This window comes from Pristiophorus japonicus, chromosome 24, assembly GCF_044704955.1.
Source record: "Pristiophorus japonicus isolate sPriJap1 chromosome 24, sPriJap1.hap1, whole genome shotgun sequence".
NCBI lineage: Eukaryota > Metazoa > Chordata > Chondrichthyes > Pristiophoridae > Pristiophorus > Pristiophorus japonicus.
Window position 1 is genome coordinate 17996015 of NC_092000.1, and position 18048 is coordinate 18014062.

At 47.5% G+C, this 18048-nt stretch overlaps 1 protein-coding gene across 1 annotated transcript in view; it reads left to right on the forward strand.

Annotated features, from left to right (window-relative positions):
* The window catches only part of LOC139237762 (adhesion G protein-coupled receptor E3-like), a 121248-nt gene that overhangs the window by 13296 nt on the left and 89904 nt on the right, over window positions 1-18048 (forward strand). Inside the window, exons 3-5 of the mRNA XM_070866948.1 lie at window positions 12388-12480; window positions 16382-16537; window positions 17865-17957. Of these exons, the coding sequence (XP_070723049.1) occupies window positions 12388-12480; window positions 16382-16537; window positions 17865-17957 (342 nt within the window). The remainder of the gene's footprint in view (window positions 1-12387; window positions 12481-16381; window positions 16538-17864; window positions 17958-18048) is intronic.

Consider the following 18048-nt stretch of genomic DNA (forward strand, 5'->3'; position numbering starts at 1 on the left):
CAAGTCCCTGGGGTGGGACTTGAACCCACAACCTTCTGACTCAGAGGTCAGTGTGCTACCCACTGAGCCACAGCTGGCACAATTGGTTGAGCTTTAACCTCTAGTTTGTAACGCTGCTACAGTTGTGATGTGCTGTTAAGTGGCAGTGGTGAAACTGAAATAAGCCAAATTGCTCTCTTTAATCCTAGTTACTTAGTTGTGAATAAAGAAGTACTGCTGGTGTACTGTAGACAGTTAATGCTCCATGATCTGCTGTACATAACCTTCGGGACATGGAAACAGGAACAGGAGTGGGCCAGGAGGCCCCTTGAGCCTGTTCCGCCATTCAATGAGATCATGGTTGATCTTCGACCTAACTCCATATACCCATCTTTGGTCTATATCCCTTAATACCTTTGGTTGACAAAAATCTATCAATCTCAGATTTAAAATGAACAATTGATCCAGCATCAACTGCCGTTTGCGGAAGAGAGTTCCAAACTTCTACCCTTTGTGTGTAGAAGTGTTTCTTAATTTCACTCCTGAAAGGTCTGGCTCTAACTTTTAGGCTATGCCCCAACCAGCGCAAATAATTTCTCTCTACCCTATCAGTTAGTTCCCCTTAATATAAAAGAAAGACTTGCATTTATATAGCGCCTTTCACGGCCACTGGAGGTCTCAAAGCACTTTACAGCCAATGAAGTACTTTTGGAGTGTAGTCACTGTTGTAATGTGGGAAACGCGGCAGCTAACTTGCGCACAGCAAGCTCCCACAAACAGCAATGTGATAATGACCAGATAATCTGTTTTTTGTTACGTTGATCAAGGGATAAATATTGGGGGGAACTCCCCTGCTCTTCTTCGAACTGGGACATTTTGGCAGCGAGGGCCTCAATAATATCTTGAAAACTTTGATCAAATCATCTCTTAACCTTCTAAACTCCAAGGAATACAACCCTAATTTGTGTAATCACATAATTTAACCCTTGAAGTCCAGGTATCGTTCTGGTAAACCTACGCTGCACTCCCTCCATGCCAATATATCCTTCCTAAAGTATGGTGCCCAGAACAGCTCACAGCATCCCAAGGTGTGGTCTAACCAGGGCTTTGTATAACTGTCATCATCATCATACGCAGTCCCTCGGAACCGAGGAAGACTTGCTTCCACTCTAAAAATGAGTCCTTAGGTGGCTCAACAGTCCAATACGAGAACCACAGTCCCTGTCACAGGATGAGGGAGAGGGAGGGTGGGACAAATTTGCCGCACGCTCTTTCCGCTGCCTGCGCTTGGTTTCTGCATGTTCTTGGCAACGAGACTCGAGGTGCTCAGCGCCCTCCCGGATGCATTTCCTCCACTTAGGGCGGTCTTTGGCCAGGGACTCCCAGGTGTCAGTGGGGATGTTGGACTTTATCAGGGAGGCTTTGAGGGTGCCCTTGTAATGTTTCCTCTGCCCACCTTTGGCTTGCCTGCCGTGAAGGAATTCCGAGTAGAGCACTTGCTTTGGGAGCCTCGTGTCTGGCATGCGAACAATGTGGCCCGCCCAGGGAGCTGATCAAGTGTATAGCTGTAGCAAAACTTCTAACCCCTTGTATCCTAGTCCTCTGGATATAAAGGCCAGGGAGCCAAGTGTGAACCTTTATTTCAGTACATCAGAGGATATAAACGGAACACCCAAAAATGTAAATAAAAATCTGCCTTCTCTGCATATCATTATTGAATCAAACGCCAGCTGATGTTGAGTCAATCCTCCGCATTAATGATTGACACAAGAGGAAAGAGAGCTTCCGTTGATATCAGTATATCATAAGGTCATCCTTCAATTGTTACTACAAACCTATCAGATGCTTTTGAGGCCAGTTCAGTAATCAGAAGGGAGTCGGCCAGACTGTAGCTTCAGATAAGATTGTGAAACATTGCACCTGTACTGTATGGTAGCTTATTTGCATCACTTTTATTAGCTTTCGACTTCACTCGGCCTTCAACAACAACAACAACTTGTATTTATATAGCAGCCTTTAACATAGTGAAATGTCCCATGGTGCCTCACAGGAGTATTATAAGACAAAAAAATAAATTTAACACCGAGCTGCATAAGTAGAAATTGGTGCAGGTGACCCAAAGCTTGGTCACAGAGGTAGGTTTTAAGGAGCGTCTTGAAGGAGGAAAGAGAGGAAGAGAGGTTTAGGCAGGGAGTTCCAGAGCTTGGGGCCCAGGCAACAGAAGACACGGCCACCGATGGATGGGTGATTATAATTAGAGATGCTCAAGAGGGCAGAATTAGAGGAGAGCAGACATCTCGCAGGGAGAGGGCGGCGGGGTTGTGGGGCTGGAGAGATTTCAGAGATAGGGAGAGGCAAGGACATGTAGGGATTTGAACACCGAGATGAGAATTTTGAAATCGAGGCGTTGCTTAATCGGAAGCCAATGTAGGTCAGCGAGCACAGGGGTGATGGGTGAGCGGGACTTGGTGCGAGTTAGGACACGGGCAGCCGAGTTTTGGATCGCCTCTAGTTTACGTAGGGTAGAATGTGGAAGGCCAGCATTATTTAAGTGGAACCTGACCTAATAGTTGATCAATATTGTTATCGTATTGCCTTGTATTTTAACTCAGATACAGTTCCTTAGGACCATACTGAGAAGAGACGAAGGGTGTCTTGGTCTGATTCATCTTTCTTAAATGGCACCAAAGCGCTGACTCAGGTTGAGCTATTGGAATACAAGATTAAGAACAGATCTGATGGAGGCGTTCAAAATCATGAAGGGTTTTGTTGGAGTAAATAAGGACAAAATGTTTCCATTGGTAGAAGGGTTGGTAACCAGTGGACCCAGATAGAAGGAGATTGGCAAAAGAACCAGAGTGGACATGAGGAAACGTGTTTTTTTACACGGCATCTTTGTACTTGACACCTACGGTGATAGCCAGTGGTTAGCACCATTTGCCCAAAAATAGGCACTGCCTGTTAGGTTGTGGGGTGTACCACCTAGTACAGCGCTGATATCAGAGTGCTATAAAATAAGATACATCAATAAATACATAAAACAAGAGCCAGAGGCGACACGAGAATTTTCTTTCAAGCAGCGAGTTGTTGCTATCTGGAATGCACGGTGGAAGCAGATTCAACAGTAACTTTCAAAAGGGAATTGGATCGATCGTTGAAGGGAAAAATATTATGGGGGCTACAGGGAATAATTGCAGGGGAGTGGGCTTTATGGATAGTTCTACCAAAGAGCACGGCACAGGCACGATGGGCCAAATGGCTTCTGTGTTGTATCATTCTATGATTCTCTCGGCATCCAAACAGTTCTCCTTCATAGTTCAGAATGTCAATGGAAGGAGATCACATAGCTCACATGCAAGGTTTAGGAACAGAGTATGAGGTAGATTTATGGGAAAAAAATGGCACTGGATTGCAGGGAAAGGTCTACAATGCCCTGTCACTGAGTACCCTGAGTGTGAGTCAGTTCCATAGTGGGCACATTTTTTTCTCTAAAGCCCGTCACATGAAGACCTGAATTAAATAGTTGGTGATGGGTAAACACAACATTAGAATTGGATGACTAAAATATCTGATTGCATGCTGCCCTGCCCAAGTCGCTAACCTCTTTGAAGGCATGTCTCGCACCAAGTCCCATTCATCCATCACCCCCTGTGCTCGATGACCTCCATCGGCTCCTAGTCCGGCAGTGTCTCGATTGTAAAATTCTCATCCTTGTTTTCAAAACCTTCCATGGCCATGCCCCTCCCTATCTCGAACTTTCTCCAGCCCTACAACCCTCCGAGATCTCTGCGTCCGTCCAATTCTGGCCTCTTGCGCATCCCAGCTTTTCTTTGCTCCGTCGTCAGAAGCCGTGCCTTCAGCTGCCTGAGCCCTAAGCTCTGGAACTCCCTCCATAACCCTCGGAACTCCCTGGTTGGCCTCCCACATTCTACCCTACGTCAACTCGAGGTGATCCAAAACTCGGCTGCCCGTGTCCTAACTCGCACCGAGTCCCGCTCACCCATCACCCCCTGTGCTCGCTGACCTACATTGGCTCCCGGTTAAGCAACGCCTCGATTTAAAAATTCTCATCCTGGTTTTCAAATCCCTCCGTGGCCCTCGTCCCTCCCTATCTCTGTAATCTCCTCCAGCCCCACAACTCCCCGAGATGTCTGCACTTCTCTAATTCTGCCCTCCTGAGCATCCCTGATTATAATCGCCCAACCATTGGTGGCCGTGCCTTCAGCTGCCTGGGCCCCAAGCTCTGGAACTCCCTGCTAAACCTCTCCGCCTCTCTACCTCACTCTCTTCCTTCAAAACGCTTCTTAAAACCTCCCTCTCTGACCAAGCTTTTGGTCATCTGCGCTAATTTCTATCGCATAACACTCCTGTGAAGCGCCTTGGGACATTTCACGATGTCAAAGGCGCTATATAAATGCACGTTGTTGTTAATGTTACTTTATAAATACAAGTTGTTGTTGTCGTCTGTCGTATATCTGAGGAGGATTTTGTGATCGGGCCAGAGAGAAACAAATTAAAGTCTTCCACCATCAAATGGTGGAATCAGTGCCCTATGACCTTTAATCTATGGTCCACATTGCGGTCAGGAAGCTGGTGGTTTTGCACTGGCATGTCTTGCGTATGTTGTGCTACTCGCCATGTTATTGGTGAGGAGTCTCTGGTATCCACTGTGTGATTAGTCTGTGTTTGTCAGTTGTCTGTTGACCAATCAGTGATTATCTCCCTTGGAGAGGTGGTAACTAAAGTCTATTTGGAGACGCGGGAAGACATGCCTGTTGATGGATGATTGCAACAAAATCGACTTCCGCATCGGAGACTCAGTCAGGTAAAATATACCAGGGCTCTGTTGGTGATTGAGCAATCAGCCTGGCTCAGTACTGATGCCTGGAGGGCTGGAATTCTTCCTACTCAATTCCAGCTAACCATGCACGATAATACTATAATAGGTAGGTCGGTCCGACAACAACAACTAGTATTTATATAGCGCCTTTAACATAATAAAACGTCCCAAGGTGCTTCACAGGAGTATTATAAGACAAAAATTTGACACTGAGCTGCATAAGTAGAAATTAGCACAGGTGACCAAAAAAGAGGTCGGTTTTAAGGAGCGTCGTGAAGGAGGAAAGAGAGATAGCGAGATGGAGAGGTTTAGGGAGGGAGTTCCAGAGCTTGCAGCCTAGGCAGCTGAAGGCACGGCCACCGATGGTTGAGCGATTATAATCAGGGCTGCTCAAGAGGGCAGAATTTGAGGAGCGCAGATATCTCTAGGGGAGTTGTTAGGCTGGAGGAGATTACAGAGATAGGGAGGGGCGAGGCCATGGAGGGATTTGTAAACAAGGATGAGAACTTTGAAATCCAGGCATTGCTTAACCGGGAGCCAATGTCAGTCAGCGAGCACAGGGGTGATGGGTGAGTGGGACTTGGTGCGAGTTAGGACACGGACTGCCGAGTTTTGGATGACCTAAAGTTTATGTTGGGTAGAATGTGGGAGGCCAGCCAGGAGTGCATTGGAGTAGTCAGGTCTGGAGGTAACAAAGACATGGATGTGGGCTTCAGCAGCAGATGAGCTGAGGCAAGGGCGGAGACGGGCGATGTTACGGAGGTTGAAATAGGCGGTCTTCGTTATGCCATGAATATATGGCCGGAAGCTTATTTCCGGGTCAAATATGACACCTAGGTTGCAAACAGCCTGGTCCTAGATGGACAAGTAGCTATATTGATAAGCTGCACGGCTTCAGTTGGTTCCATTCACATCGTACACTTGTGAGTAGCTTTTCTTTTATTTTTTATATCAGTAAGTGAACTATAACATTGTTATTACCAATTTAAGGGTATCTAAGGTTAAGACATGGCAGGAGAGCTCAGTCATGTGATATGCTCCTCCTGTACCATGTGGGAACTCGGGGACACTTCCGGTGTCCCTGACGACTACGTGTGTGGGAAGTGTATCCGCCTCGAGCTCTTGACGGTCCGCGTTGCAGAATTGGAGCTGAAGGTGGATTCACTCTGGAGCATCCACGATGCTGAGAATGACGTGAGTATCACGTGTAGTGAGTTGGTCTTACCGCAGGAGAAGGGTCCACAGCCAGATATGGAATGGAAGACCAACAGGAAGAGCAGTGCAAGAAAGATAGTGCAGGAGTCCCCTGTGGTCATCCCCCTGCAAAACAGATACACTGCTTTGAGTACTGTTGGGGAGGATGACTCATCAGGGGAGGGCAGCAGCAGCCAAGTTCATGGCACCGTAGGTGGCTCTGCTGCAAAGGAGGGCAGGAAAAAGAGTGGGAGCGCGATAGTGATAGGGGATTCGATGGTGAGGGGAATAGATAGGCGTTTCTGCGGACGCAACCGAGACTCCAGGATGGTATGTTGCCTCCCTGGTGCAAGGGTCAAGGATGTCTCGGAGCGGGTGCAGGACATTCTGAAATGGGAGGGAGAACAGCCAGTTGTCGTGGTGCACATTGGTACCAACGACATAGGTAAAAAAAGGGATGAGGTCCTACGAAAAGAATTTAAGGAGCTAGGAGCTAAATTAAAAAGTAGGACCTCAAAAGTAGTAATCTCGGGATTGCTACCAGTGCCACGTGCTAGTCAGAGTAGGAATCGCAGGATAGCGCAGATGAATACATGGCTTGAGCAGTGGTGCAGCAGGGAGGGATTCAAATTCTTGGGGCATTGGAACCGGTTCTGGGGGAGGTGGGACCAGTACAAACCGGACGGTCTGCACCTGGGCAGGTCCGGAACCAATGTCCTAGGGGGAGTGTTTGCTAGTGCTGTTGGGGAGGAGTTAAACTAATATTGCAGGGGGATGGGAACCTATACAGGGAGACAGAGGGAGACAAAAAGGAAGCAAAAGCAAAAGACAGAAAGGAGATGAGGAAAAGTGGAGGGCAGAGAAACCCAAGGCAAAGAACAAAAAGGGCCACTGTACAGCAAAATTCTAAAAGGACAAAGGGTGTTAAAAAAACAAGCCTGAAGGCTTTGTGTCTTAATGCAAGGAGTATCCGCAATAAGGTGGATGAATTAATTGTGCAAATAGATGTTAACAAATATGATGTGATTGGGATTACGGAGACGTGGCTCCAGGATGATCAGGGCTGGGAACTCAACATCCAGGGGTATTCAACATTCAGGAAGGATAGAATAAAAGGAAAAGGAGGTGGGGTAGCATTACTGGTTAAAGAGGAGATTAATGCAATAGTTAGGAAAGACATTAGCTTGGATGATGTGGAATCTATATGGGTGGAGCTGCAGAACACTAAAGGGCAAAAATCGTTAGTGGGAGTTGTGTACAGACCTCCAAACAGTAGTAGTGATGTTGGGGAGGGCATCAAACAGGAAATTAGGAGTGCATGCAATAAAGGTGCAGCAGTTATAATGGGTGACTTTAATATGCACATAGATTGGGCTAGCCAAACTGGAAGCAATACGGTGGAGGAGGATTTCCTGGAATGCATAAGGGATGGTTTTCTAGACCAATATGTCGAGGAACCAACTAGGGGGGAGGCCATCTTAGACTGGGTGTTGTGTAATGAGAGAGGATTAATTAGCAATCTCATTGTGCGAGGCCCCTTGGGGAAGAGTGACCATAATATGGTGGAATTCTGCATTAGGATGGAGAATGAAACAGTTAATTCAGAGACCATGGTCCAGAACTTAAAGAAGGGTAACTTTGAAGGTATGAGGCATGAATTGGCTAAGATAGATTGGCTAATGATACTTAAGGGGTTGACTGTGGATGGGCAATGGCAGACATTTAGAGAACGCATGGATGAATTACAACAATTGTACATTCCTGTCTGGCGTAAAAATAAAAAAGGGAAGGTGGCTCAACCGTGGCTATCTAGGGAAATCAGGGATAGTATTAAAGCCAAGGAAGTGGCATACAAATTGGCCAGAAATAGCAGCGAACCTGAGGACTGGGAGAAATTTAGAACTCAGCAGAGGAGGACAAAGGGTTTGATTAGGGCAGGGAAAATGGAGTACGAGAAGAAGCTTGCAGGGAACATTAAGGCGGATTGCAAAAGTTTCTATAGGTATGTAAAGAGAAAGAGGTTAGTAAAAACAAACGTAGGTCCCCTGCAGTCAGAATCAGGGGAAGTCATAACGGGGAACAAAGAAATGGCAGACCAATTGAACAAGTACTTTGGTTCAGTATTCACTAAGGAGGACACAAACAACCTTCCGGATATAAAAGTGGTCAGAGGGTCTATTAAAGAGGAGGAACTGAGGGAAATCTTTATTAGTCGGGAAATTGTGTTGGGGAAATTGATGGGATTGAAGGCCGATAAATCCCCAGGGCCTGATGGACTGCATCCCAGAGTACTTAAGGAGGTGGCCTTGGAAATAGCGGATGCATTGACAGTCATTTTCCAACATTCCATTGACTCTGGATCAGTTCCTATCGAGTGGAGGGTAGCCAATGTAACCCCACTTTTTAAAAAAGGAGGGAGAGAGAAAGCAGGGAATTATAGACCGGTCAGCCTGACCTCAATAGTGGGTAAAATGATGGAATCAATTATTAAGGATGTCATAGCAGCGCATTTGGAAAATGGTGACATGATAGGTCCAAGTCAGCATGGATTTGTAAAAGGGAGATCATGCTTGACAAATCTTCTGGAATTTTTTGAGGATGTTTCCAATAAAGTGGACAAAGGAGTACCAGTTGATGTGGTATATTTGGACTTTCAGAAGGCTTTCGACAAGGTCCCACACAGGAGATTAATGTGCAAAGTTGAAGCACATGGGATTGGGGGTAGTGTGCTGACGTGGATTGAGAACTGGTTGTCAGACAGGAAGCAAAGAGTAGGAGTAAATGGGTACTTTTCGGAATGGCAGGCAGTGACTAGTGGGGTACCGCAGGGTTCTGTGCTGGGGCCCCAGCTGTTTACATTATACATTAATGATTTAGACGAAGGGATTAAATGTAGTATCTCCAAATTTGCGGATGACACTAAGTTGGGTGGCAGTGTGAGCTGCGAGGAGGATGCTATGAGGCTACAGAGTGACTTGGATAGGTTAGGTGAGTGGGCAAATGCGTGGCAGATGAAGTATAATGTGGATAAATGTGAGGTTATCCACTTTGGTGGTAAAAACAGAGAGACAGACTATTATCTGAATGGTGACAGATTAGGAAAAGGGAAGGTGTCATGGTACATCAGTCATTGAAGGTTGGCATGCAGGTACAGCAGGCGGTTAAGAAAGCAAATGGCATGTTGGCCTTCATAGCGAGGGGATTTGAGTACAGGGGCAGGGAGGTGTTGCTACAGTTGTACAGGGCCTTGGTGAGGCCACACCTGGAGTATTGTGTACAGTTTTGGTCTCCTAACTTGAGGAAGGACATACTTGCTGTTGAGGGAGTGCAGCGAAGATTCACCAGACTGATTCCCGGGATGGTGGGACTGACCTATCAAGAAAGACTGAATCAACTGGGCTTGTATTCACTGGAGTTCAGAAGAGTGAGAGGGGACCTCATAGAAACGTTTAAAATTCTGACGGGTTTGGACAGGTTGGATGCAGGAAGAATGTTCCCAATGTTGGGGAAGTCCAGAACCAGGGGTCACAGTCTAAGGATAAGGGGTAAGCCATTTAGGACCGAGATAAGGAGAAACTTCTTCACCCAGAGAGTGGTGAACCTGTGGAATTCTCTACCACAGGAAGTAGTTGAGGCCAATTCACTAAATATATTCAAAAGGGAGTTAGATGAAGTCCTTAGTACTCGGGGGATCAAGGGGTATGGCGTGAAAGCAGGAAGTGGGTACTGAAGTTTCATGTTCAGCCATGAACTCGTTGAATGGCGGTGCAGGCTAGAAGGGCTGAATGGCCTGCTCCTGCACCTATTTTCTATGTTTCTATGTTTCTATGTCCTTTTGAGCTGGCCCTGGCCAACCAGCGTCTGAGCTTTCTGGATGTAGGTAACACAAAAGAAAATAAAGATTTGCATTGTTACAGCGCCTTTCACAGCCCTAGGACGTGCCAAAGCCCTTTACCGCCAAGGAGGATAGTCATTAGTTGGTCATACCTTTGAGGCGTGGTCTTTGTTACGTAGGAAACACAGCAGCCAATTTGGCACATGGTCCCACAATTATCAATGAGGAAATCGGTATTTTAACAATGTTGGTTGCGGGATAAATATTGGCCAGCTCACAGGGAAAAGGTCCCCTGTTCTTCTTCAAACTAGTGCCGCGGGATACTTCACAGCCACCTGCACCTTGGTTTATCATCATCATCATCATAGGCGGTCCCTCGAAGCGAGGATGACTTGCTTCCACGCCAAAAAGGGCTGAGTTCACAGGTGTTTCAATGAAGGATCTAATATTCCGGATCCCCAACTACATCCTGAAGGGTGGAAGATGCCTGTGCGTGGATTATTTTTAACGTGTGTTGGCCGTTGCACACCAGCCACCACACAGGCTTGACAGAGCTAGGTCTTGGTCCAGTGGCAAGGATTAACCAGGATGACTGGAGACCAAGCTCTGCTGCATGGACCTAGTGCGCACACATATCGCAGTGTGGGCTGGGCCCGTGCTGCCCCTGGGCCCTCGCCTCTCCTGGGCCCCGATCACACCCCTCTACAATCTCTCGCCGCTCCTTCGCCCCGATCTCGCCGCTCCTGCTGTACCTGCCCGCGCTCCAATCACCGACCTGGACCTTGATGACGTCACTCTTTGCTGCCGTCGCCCTCCTGCACCAGCTCGCGCTGTACCTTGCCGTGGTACACCGCCACGCTAATCATGGCCTCCGCTCCTTTTATGGCCCCGACCTGACGCCGACGTCTCAACTGATAGACACCAGCTCTGCCAGTAGAGCACTCCCTCACTGATTGCACTGGGAACATCAGCCAAGAAACTGTTCCCAAGTCCCTGGAGTGGGATTTGAACCCACAACCTTCTGACTCAGAGGTGAGAGTGCTACCCACTGAGCCACGGCTGACAAGACACATCACACATGTCCCTATGGGGAGAGAGTGTGCATCCAATGTTTCGATGTCAGAAATCTTTACTTGATTTATTTAGGAGTGGGGGTGGAGGAAGATCAAGGAATATTTATGCAGAGCTTTTCCATTGGTGAGATTAAATGCACGGAATAGATGCTCTGCGGATGGTCTGAGCTTGACGGGACCAGTTTCTTGCTAACATCAGTCCATTGGTCGCGTCCCCGAGATCTCGCTGGTCTCGGCGTCAAACCTGAACTCCCCTCCCCTCACTAATTTACTCTGTGCTCGTAATGCAAGGCTGGAAACATTACCGGGCTCAAAGAGACATCTCTAGGGGTTGTGGAGGTTGGCGGATGAGGTGGGTGAGGGGTTGCCATGGTGCTGAAGATGCTCAGTCGCACCATAACAATATGGGGTGGCGTTCGATGGAGCAGCTGGTCTTTCCTTGCCCGCTGTGCTCTTATGCAACTTCATGGCCCCTCTCAGTGAGCAGTGCCAGGAGGATTCTGCTGCCCCCCCCACTTGCCGCAATACTGGCAGGACATGGCATACCCTTATTGACAAAAAAAACATTTCCCTTCAGGCAACAGACTGATCATAGAAATCGTAGAAATTTACAGCACAGAAGGAGGCCATTTCGGCCCATCGTATCCGCGCCGGCCGACCAAAAGCTACCCAGCCGAATCCCACTTTCCAGCTCTCGGTCCGTAGCCCTGGAGGTTACGGCACTTCAAGCGCACATCCAAGTAATTTTTAAATATGGTGAGGGTTTCTGCCTCTACCACCCTTTCAGGCAGTGAGTTCCAGAACCCCACCACTCTCTGGGTGAAGAAATTTCCCCTCGAATCCCTTCTAAACCTTCGACCAATTACTTAAAATCTGTGCCCACTGGTTATTGACCCCTCTGCTAAGGGAAATAGGTCCGTCCTATCCACTCTATCTAGGCCCCTCAAAATTTATACACCTCAATTAAATCTCCCTTCAGCCTCCTCTGTTCCAAAGAAAACAAACCCCAGCCTATCCAATCTTTCCTCATAGCCAAAATTCTCTAAAATAATCAACAATTACAGGTTGAACCTCCCTTGTCCAGAACTCTCTTATCCAGAACCACCCCTCGTCCAGAACCATCCCCGGCCACCGGGTGGCGCATGCGCAGAACTCCAACATGAACAAATTGAAGTCCTTCCTCGCTGCCGACTCCCGCAAACGCCGGCCTGACCCCGCAATCCCCTCCTGCCCACCCCCCCTCCCCACCTCATGATCTCTCTGCCACACTCCCACCCCAAGCCCCGATATCCCCTTGCTCAGTACCTGTACCATTCAATTTAACGTGACCTCCCCTCGTCCGGCAAAATCCCTTTTCCGGCACAGGCCGGGTCCCGAGGGTTCTGGAAGGGAGGTTCAACCTGTATTAGAAACAGGATCTGCAGAAGAGATATTTTCAAGTACTTAAATATTTCTTTTCCTTACAGTGAGTTACTTTGGCAACTTAATGAATCAATTTATCATCACGAGTGATAACTGCTCGCCCTCTTTCCACTTTCGAAGAAGCAAGATCTGCCTCGGTGAGTCATCAAATACTAAAGAAAGAAAGATTTGCATTTATATAGCGCCTTTCATGATCTCAGGACGTTCCAAAGCACTTCACAGCCAATGAAGTACTTCTGAAGTTTACTTCACTCTTGTAATGCGACAGCCTATTTGCGCACAGCAGGTTCCTACAAACAGCAACCTGATAATGACCTACTAATCTGCTTCAGTGATTGTTGGTTGGGGATAAATATTGGCCAGGACACCGGGGAGAACTTCGCTGCTCTTATCCAAATAGTGCCATGGGATCCTTTAAATCCACCTGAGAGGGCAGAACGGACCGGAGTTTAATGGGCTAGAAATTGGCCAGCCTTGCGCCCGTTTTTTTCGGCGATATTTCGCCGCTTTTGGCGGAGAAAGGTGATCATGTAAATTAGCCAAAGTCTTGCGCCGGTGGTTTTGAAATACTGCTGAAAAGCGGACCGTCGGCTTGCAAGATGAACAAAAGCGCTATCGCTTTAAATTGGCCGTTCGGCGCACCTGCATTCTGAGTGAAAAAAAATGCCCGATAGAAGCCTGAGTTGCAGGCCCAAAAACGGCAGTACGTATGAAGACCTGCAAAAAAGGGAAGTAAAAGTTTTTATTAATTCTTTTTTGCAGCGATTACTAAATTAAGGGTCTTGTAAATGTTTTGTGACTTTTAAAAATTTTTGTTTTTTGCTATTTTTTTGTGTGTTGTCCTCCCTTCCAGGGCCTGTCTTTTAGCAGCAATCGGCCTCAGACTAAATGTTCTATGTTCTATGTTCTAAAGATGGCGAGGATCTCGGTTTCCGGCGCACTACGTCGATTTTTACCACTGGGCGCATTTTTTTGTTGCCAATTTTAGGCCTTTAAAAAATGGCGGTGTGATTAGCGGTATTTTTGGCGAAAAATGGCAAAACAATACCGTTATCACCAAAAGACCAATTTCTAGCCCACAGTTTCTCATCCGAAAGTCGGCACATCCGAAAGTCGGCACCTCCAACAGTGCAGCACTCCCTCAGCACTGCACTGGAGTGTCAGCCTAGATTTTGCTCTCAACTGTCTGGAGTGGGACTTGAACCCACAACCTTCTGACTCAGAGGCAAGAGTGCCACCCACTAAGCTGTGGCTGGCACCCCTAGGATTGGCATCATGTACAGTCTCCAATGTTTATAGCCTTTCTGCAATCTTCTAGAATTACATTTTTCTTTAGAACTAGGAGCAGGAGTAGGCCATAAGGCCTCTCGAGCCTGCTCCACCATTCAATAAGATCGTGGCTTCACCTTCCAGCCCGATCCCCATATCCCGACAGTAACTTGGTTGGTTTAAACTCCAGACGTATCCCATAACAAGTCTGAGGGTCTCAAAATCGAAGCTGTTTGCATCCTGCGCCGAAGCTCTCTGAACCGATGTAACAGAGTGGGGGCTGAGAGTATCAGGAAAACACAAATTTCTCGGTTGCTTTGTCTGGAGACTCTTTGGGCTAGAATTTTCCACAAAATCCACCACCGCCGGATTGCCGCCCAAAAAACTGTTAAGATTATTAAATTAACGCCAGCGAAAAATTGTACAAAGAAAGGAAAAAAATTCCATCCGGCGGGAAAAATGGGTCTCACACACTGTCTCTGGGCGGAAATAACGATCCTGGGTAAATTGGGCGGCTCTTCATCAAATTGGGTGGTACTTACTCAAATTTAGTCCGAGGCTGCGGGCTGGGCCTAGGGAGGGGGGAAACCACAAAAAATACTTTTTCCACAAAAACAAAAAAATAAAATAATCAGAAAACAGGACCCTTTTACACTTAGTCGCTGTAAAAGAATTTTAAAAGAATTATAAAAAACACTTTAATTTACCGTTTTTATTGCAAGGCTTCATACCTACCGCCCAGCTGGTTCCTTGTGGCCGTATTTCTTTCCTACTCAGCTACGGGTCACCGCTGAGACCAAACAGTGTTTTTTTCGGTGGTGCACGCCGGCGCTCTGCCCCCCCAGTGGTATTTTGAAACCACCGGCAGAACTCTCTGGAGAAATTCCCGCCGAAAACACGCACTGCCGCCAAAAAAAAAAACCCGGTGGAAATGGTGTGGCAATTCTCGCCCTTAGTCACGGATTGGTTCCCCCGTCCCCCCCGCCAGCTGGTGTTCAGACAACTGTCTGACCAAAAACAATAAACGGTTCCTTCACGATCTTCTTTCAGAAGGTGCCAAATTTCTATCAATGCTTCGCTAGGTAAAAGAGGCTGTAAAAATGGGCTAAAGGCGAAAGAGAGCTTGTCAGCTCTCACCATTCCTGCCCTCCCTCCCTCTTCCCACCCCCACCCCCCCATTAAACTCTGAGCCGTTGAGTTAAGTTGGTTGAGTAGCGAAAACCAATCACCTTTACCCCACAGGACCTCCTGCACTGTCCTGGATTCTCCGAGGCTTAAAGATTAATCTCCTGGACACTTCCTCCAGCAACCCTGGAGAATAATCACAGGACCATTAAAAGAAATGTGTTTTTTTTCCACCCGTTTAGTTTGACCACTTTGTTTAATAGTTCGAAAAAGCTGGGGTGGGGTTGGGGGGGTGGGGGGTGGGGGGGATGGAGAGGCGGTGTGAGAGTGACAGTCATCTGGAGGGGTTGCTAGGAGACCCATCCCAGTTTCTTGGGCGCCCCCCCACCCCCCACCCCCCTCCGTAATGTATGCACCTGTGAGTATGCTCACAGGTTTGTGGAGCTGTTGCCCCTCCCCTTTTATAGGGGGCACTTGTAAATTATATTTTTAGAGCCCCAAAAAAAAATCTACAAAAATATTTAAAAAAACAATAAAAAGGGGCCTTGCGAAATGTTTGGAGTGTCCCCCAGATCGGGGGTCACTTGACCTAATGTTTATTTGTCTCCTCTAAAAGAGTTGTGGAGCTGTTGCATTCTGATGGTGAAGAGACATCCAATCAGGTAATGAAGAATCTGCTTGCTGTCCAATGGGCGGGGGAGGGCGGGGCCCCGTGAGGATTGGCGTGCCTGGAGACCAATGGCGGGAGAGTGGGGGTGGGACGGTTGGAGGAGGGCGGGTCATCTGACAATTCCTCCTGGAATATGTCCAACCAGGGTTGGCAACCCTATTGCCCCATTGTGGAACGTTTCTGTGTTGGCATTGATACCAGCCTCTACTCATTGCAATTCAGAAGAATGAGAGGTGATCTTATCGAAACCTATACGATTGTGAGGGGGCTCGACAAGGTGGATGCAGAGAGGATGTTTCCACTGATTCGGAAGACTAGAACTAGGGGACATAATCTTAGAATAAGGGGCCGCCCATTTAAAACTGAGATGAGGAGGAATTTCTTCTCTCAGAGCGTTGTAAATCTGTGGAATTCGCTGCCTCAGAGAGCTGTGGAAGCCGGGACATTGAATACATTTAAGACAGAGATAGACAGTTTCTTAACCGATAAGGGAATAACGGGTTATGGGGAGCGGGCGGGGAAGTGGACCTGAGTCCATGATCAGATCAACCATGAGCGAATTAAATGGTGGAGTAACCTCAAGGGGCCATATGGCCTACTCCTGCTCCTATTTCTTATGTTTAACCGGGGGGGAGGAGGGGGGGTGGGGTGCATTTTAACCCTACTTGCTCAGCAGGCGTTTGGGCGGTTAAAATCGCCCCGGCTCTTACCTGTTCGAAAGCCGGCATGATCGCAACATCTGCAGTTTTAACTTGCAGGCAGCGAGGACACAAGCCCAGGGTCCTTCTTTGCATATGTGCATATTGGGGCCCGATGATATCATTAAGACCCGGCTATAATTTTAACTCAAGCCTGACCGAGAAGCTAGCCGGAGTTAAAATCGGGGCGGAAAAAAATATTGAGCGGCTCCCGCTATGCGACTTAATTCACCAAAGGTAAAGTGAGCCTTCTAAGCCTTGTTCCCTGCATTTCAGATTATAACCACTGTAACACGAGCAAAGTTATTCGACTTAAAGAGTGTGCCAGGAAAGCCGTATGCTATGTTGCACCCACAACTGTGCACTGTAAATGTTCTGGAACACAAACTGTCGGTGTGGCTGAATATGTCAATTTGTGGCCAAACTGCAAAGGTAAATAAGGACTCACGAATTGTTTAAAAATTATGATTCCGAAATATAGAGTTAAGCTGTTGTTGTTGAATTTCAATTTCTGACCTTTTTTGGTCGTTGGCCGTTACTTTGGTCTTGGTCTTTGGTGATTGGGTGGGGGTGGGGGCAATGGGTGGGGTGAGATCAACAGTCATCCGGAGGGGTTGCTAGGAGACCTGTCTCAGTTTCTTGGGCGTTCGCCACCCCTCTCCCCCCCCCCGCCATCCGTAATGTATCCACCAATGAGCATGCTCACAGGATTGTGGAGCTGTTGTATTGTGAGTGGCTTAGCCAGTCACATGATGTTCACAAGACTCAATAAAACCCCGGCCAGTTGCGTCTAGGTCATCCACGATGAGGCAGGTAGTTGTGAGCCTAGTGGATGAACTGGTAATGTGTAGTGTGATTGTTAAACGTTTGTTAATAAACCAATTAGTTCGTAAGAATTCCAAGCAACGCATTGCTATTAAGTAAAGAATCCATGAAGCAAATACATTACACCCCCCCATTAGCATATTTAAGGCGACTGCCTCATGTTAACTTGCCCCCCCCCCCCCCACCCCACCACCCCCCCCCGCCTTGGGCAGCTTGCAGACGAGGTGGTGGGAAATCGGGCTGTGCCGCAGGTTCTAAAGGGCCTCCCGCTGCACTTTCAAATTAATTTGTAGTCAAAGAGCCCTGGAATTAAAAAAAAAAGTTTCCAGGAACTTTCCAAAAACTTTACACGAGCGCAGCCCGTGTTTTAAAATGGCCGCCTCCAGACTCGCTTTCCAATTGGCCAATCGGAACAGGCTCAGCGAACGGGAGCAGCAAGTAGCGGTCGACAGGGAGGGCGGAAATGGCGTCGGGGGTTTTAATGGCATCACGCGACCCCCCCCCTCCAACTCCATTCACCTTTATTCACGGAGCTCCTGCCTGTTTCGGACGCGAGCTCTGGCCACCAGGGTCAAAGTTCGCCGGCAAGTGGGAGGGAAAAAAGGACGATTTTTTTTTTTTTTTGGTTGCCCACTACTGCGCCAGTATTGAGCACAAATGGAGCTCAAGGGACAAATATCAACCCCACTCAGCCCATTACTCATTCCTTCCATTTTACAAGTAACTTACCCACTCAATTCACCAAAAGACAGCCCCGACGAGACCTGTACCTTGCTGTGTCTCCCCCTGCTGGTATCGTGAGGCTGATATTTTGACTAGCAAAATAAAAAAAACTTCTGCTTCTTTTCTATCTCCAAGAAACTCTCTGATTAGCAAACCATTTGCAAAAGGGACTGTCTCGGCAAAATATTTGATTTGTTTTTTTTACTTGCAGAGATTGACCCGCGATTTTTCAATGATACGCTCCTTACCAACAGTAACTTGTGCCCACCTGGATTCTACAGTAACAGCAGAAAGTTCTGCATCGGTGAGTGCAAACCTGAAACCTGCAGCGTTTCCTCTGTCTTTCTGCCTCTCTTCAGCGTGAACATTGGACACACTTGTACCGAAGTCCATTC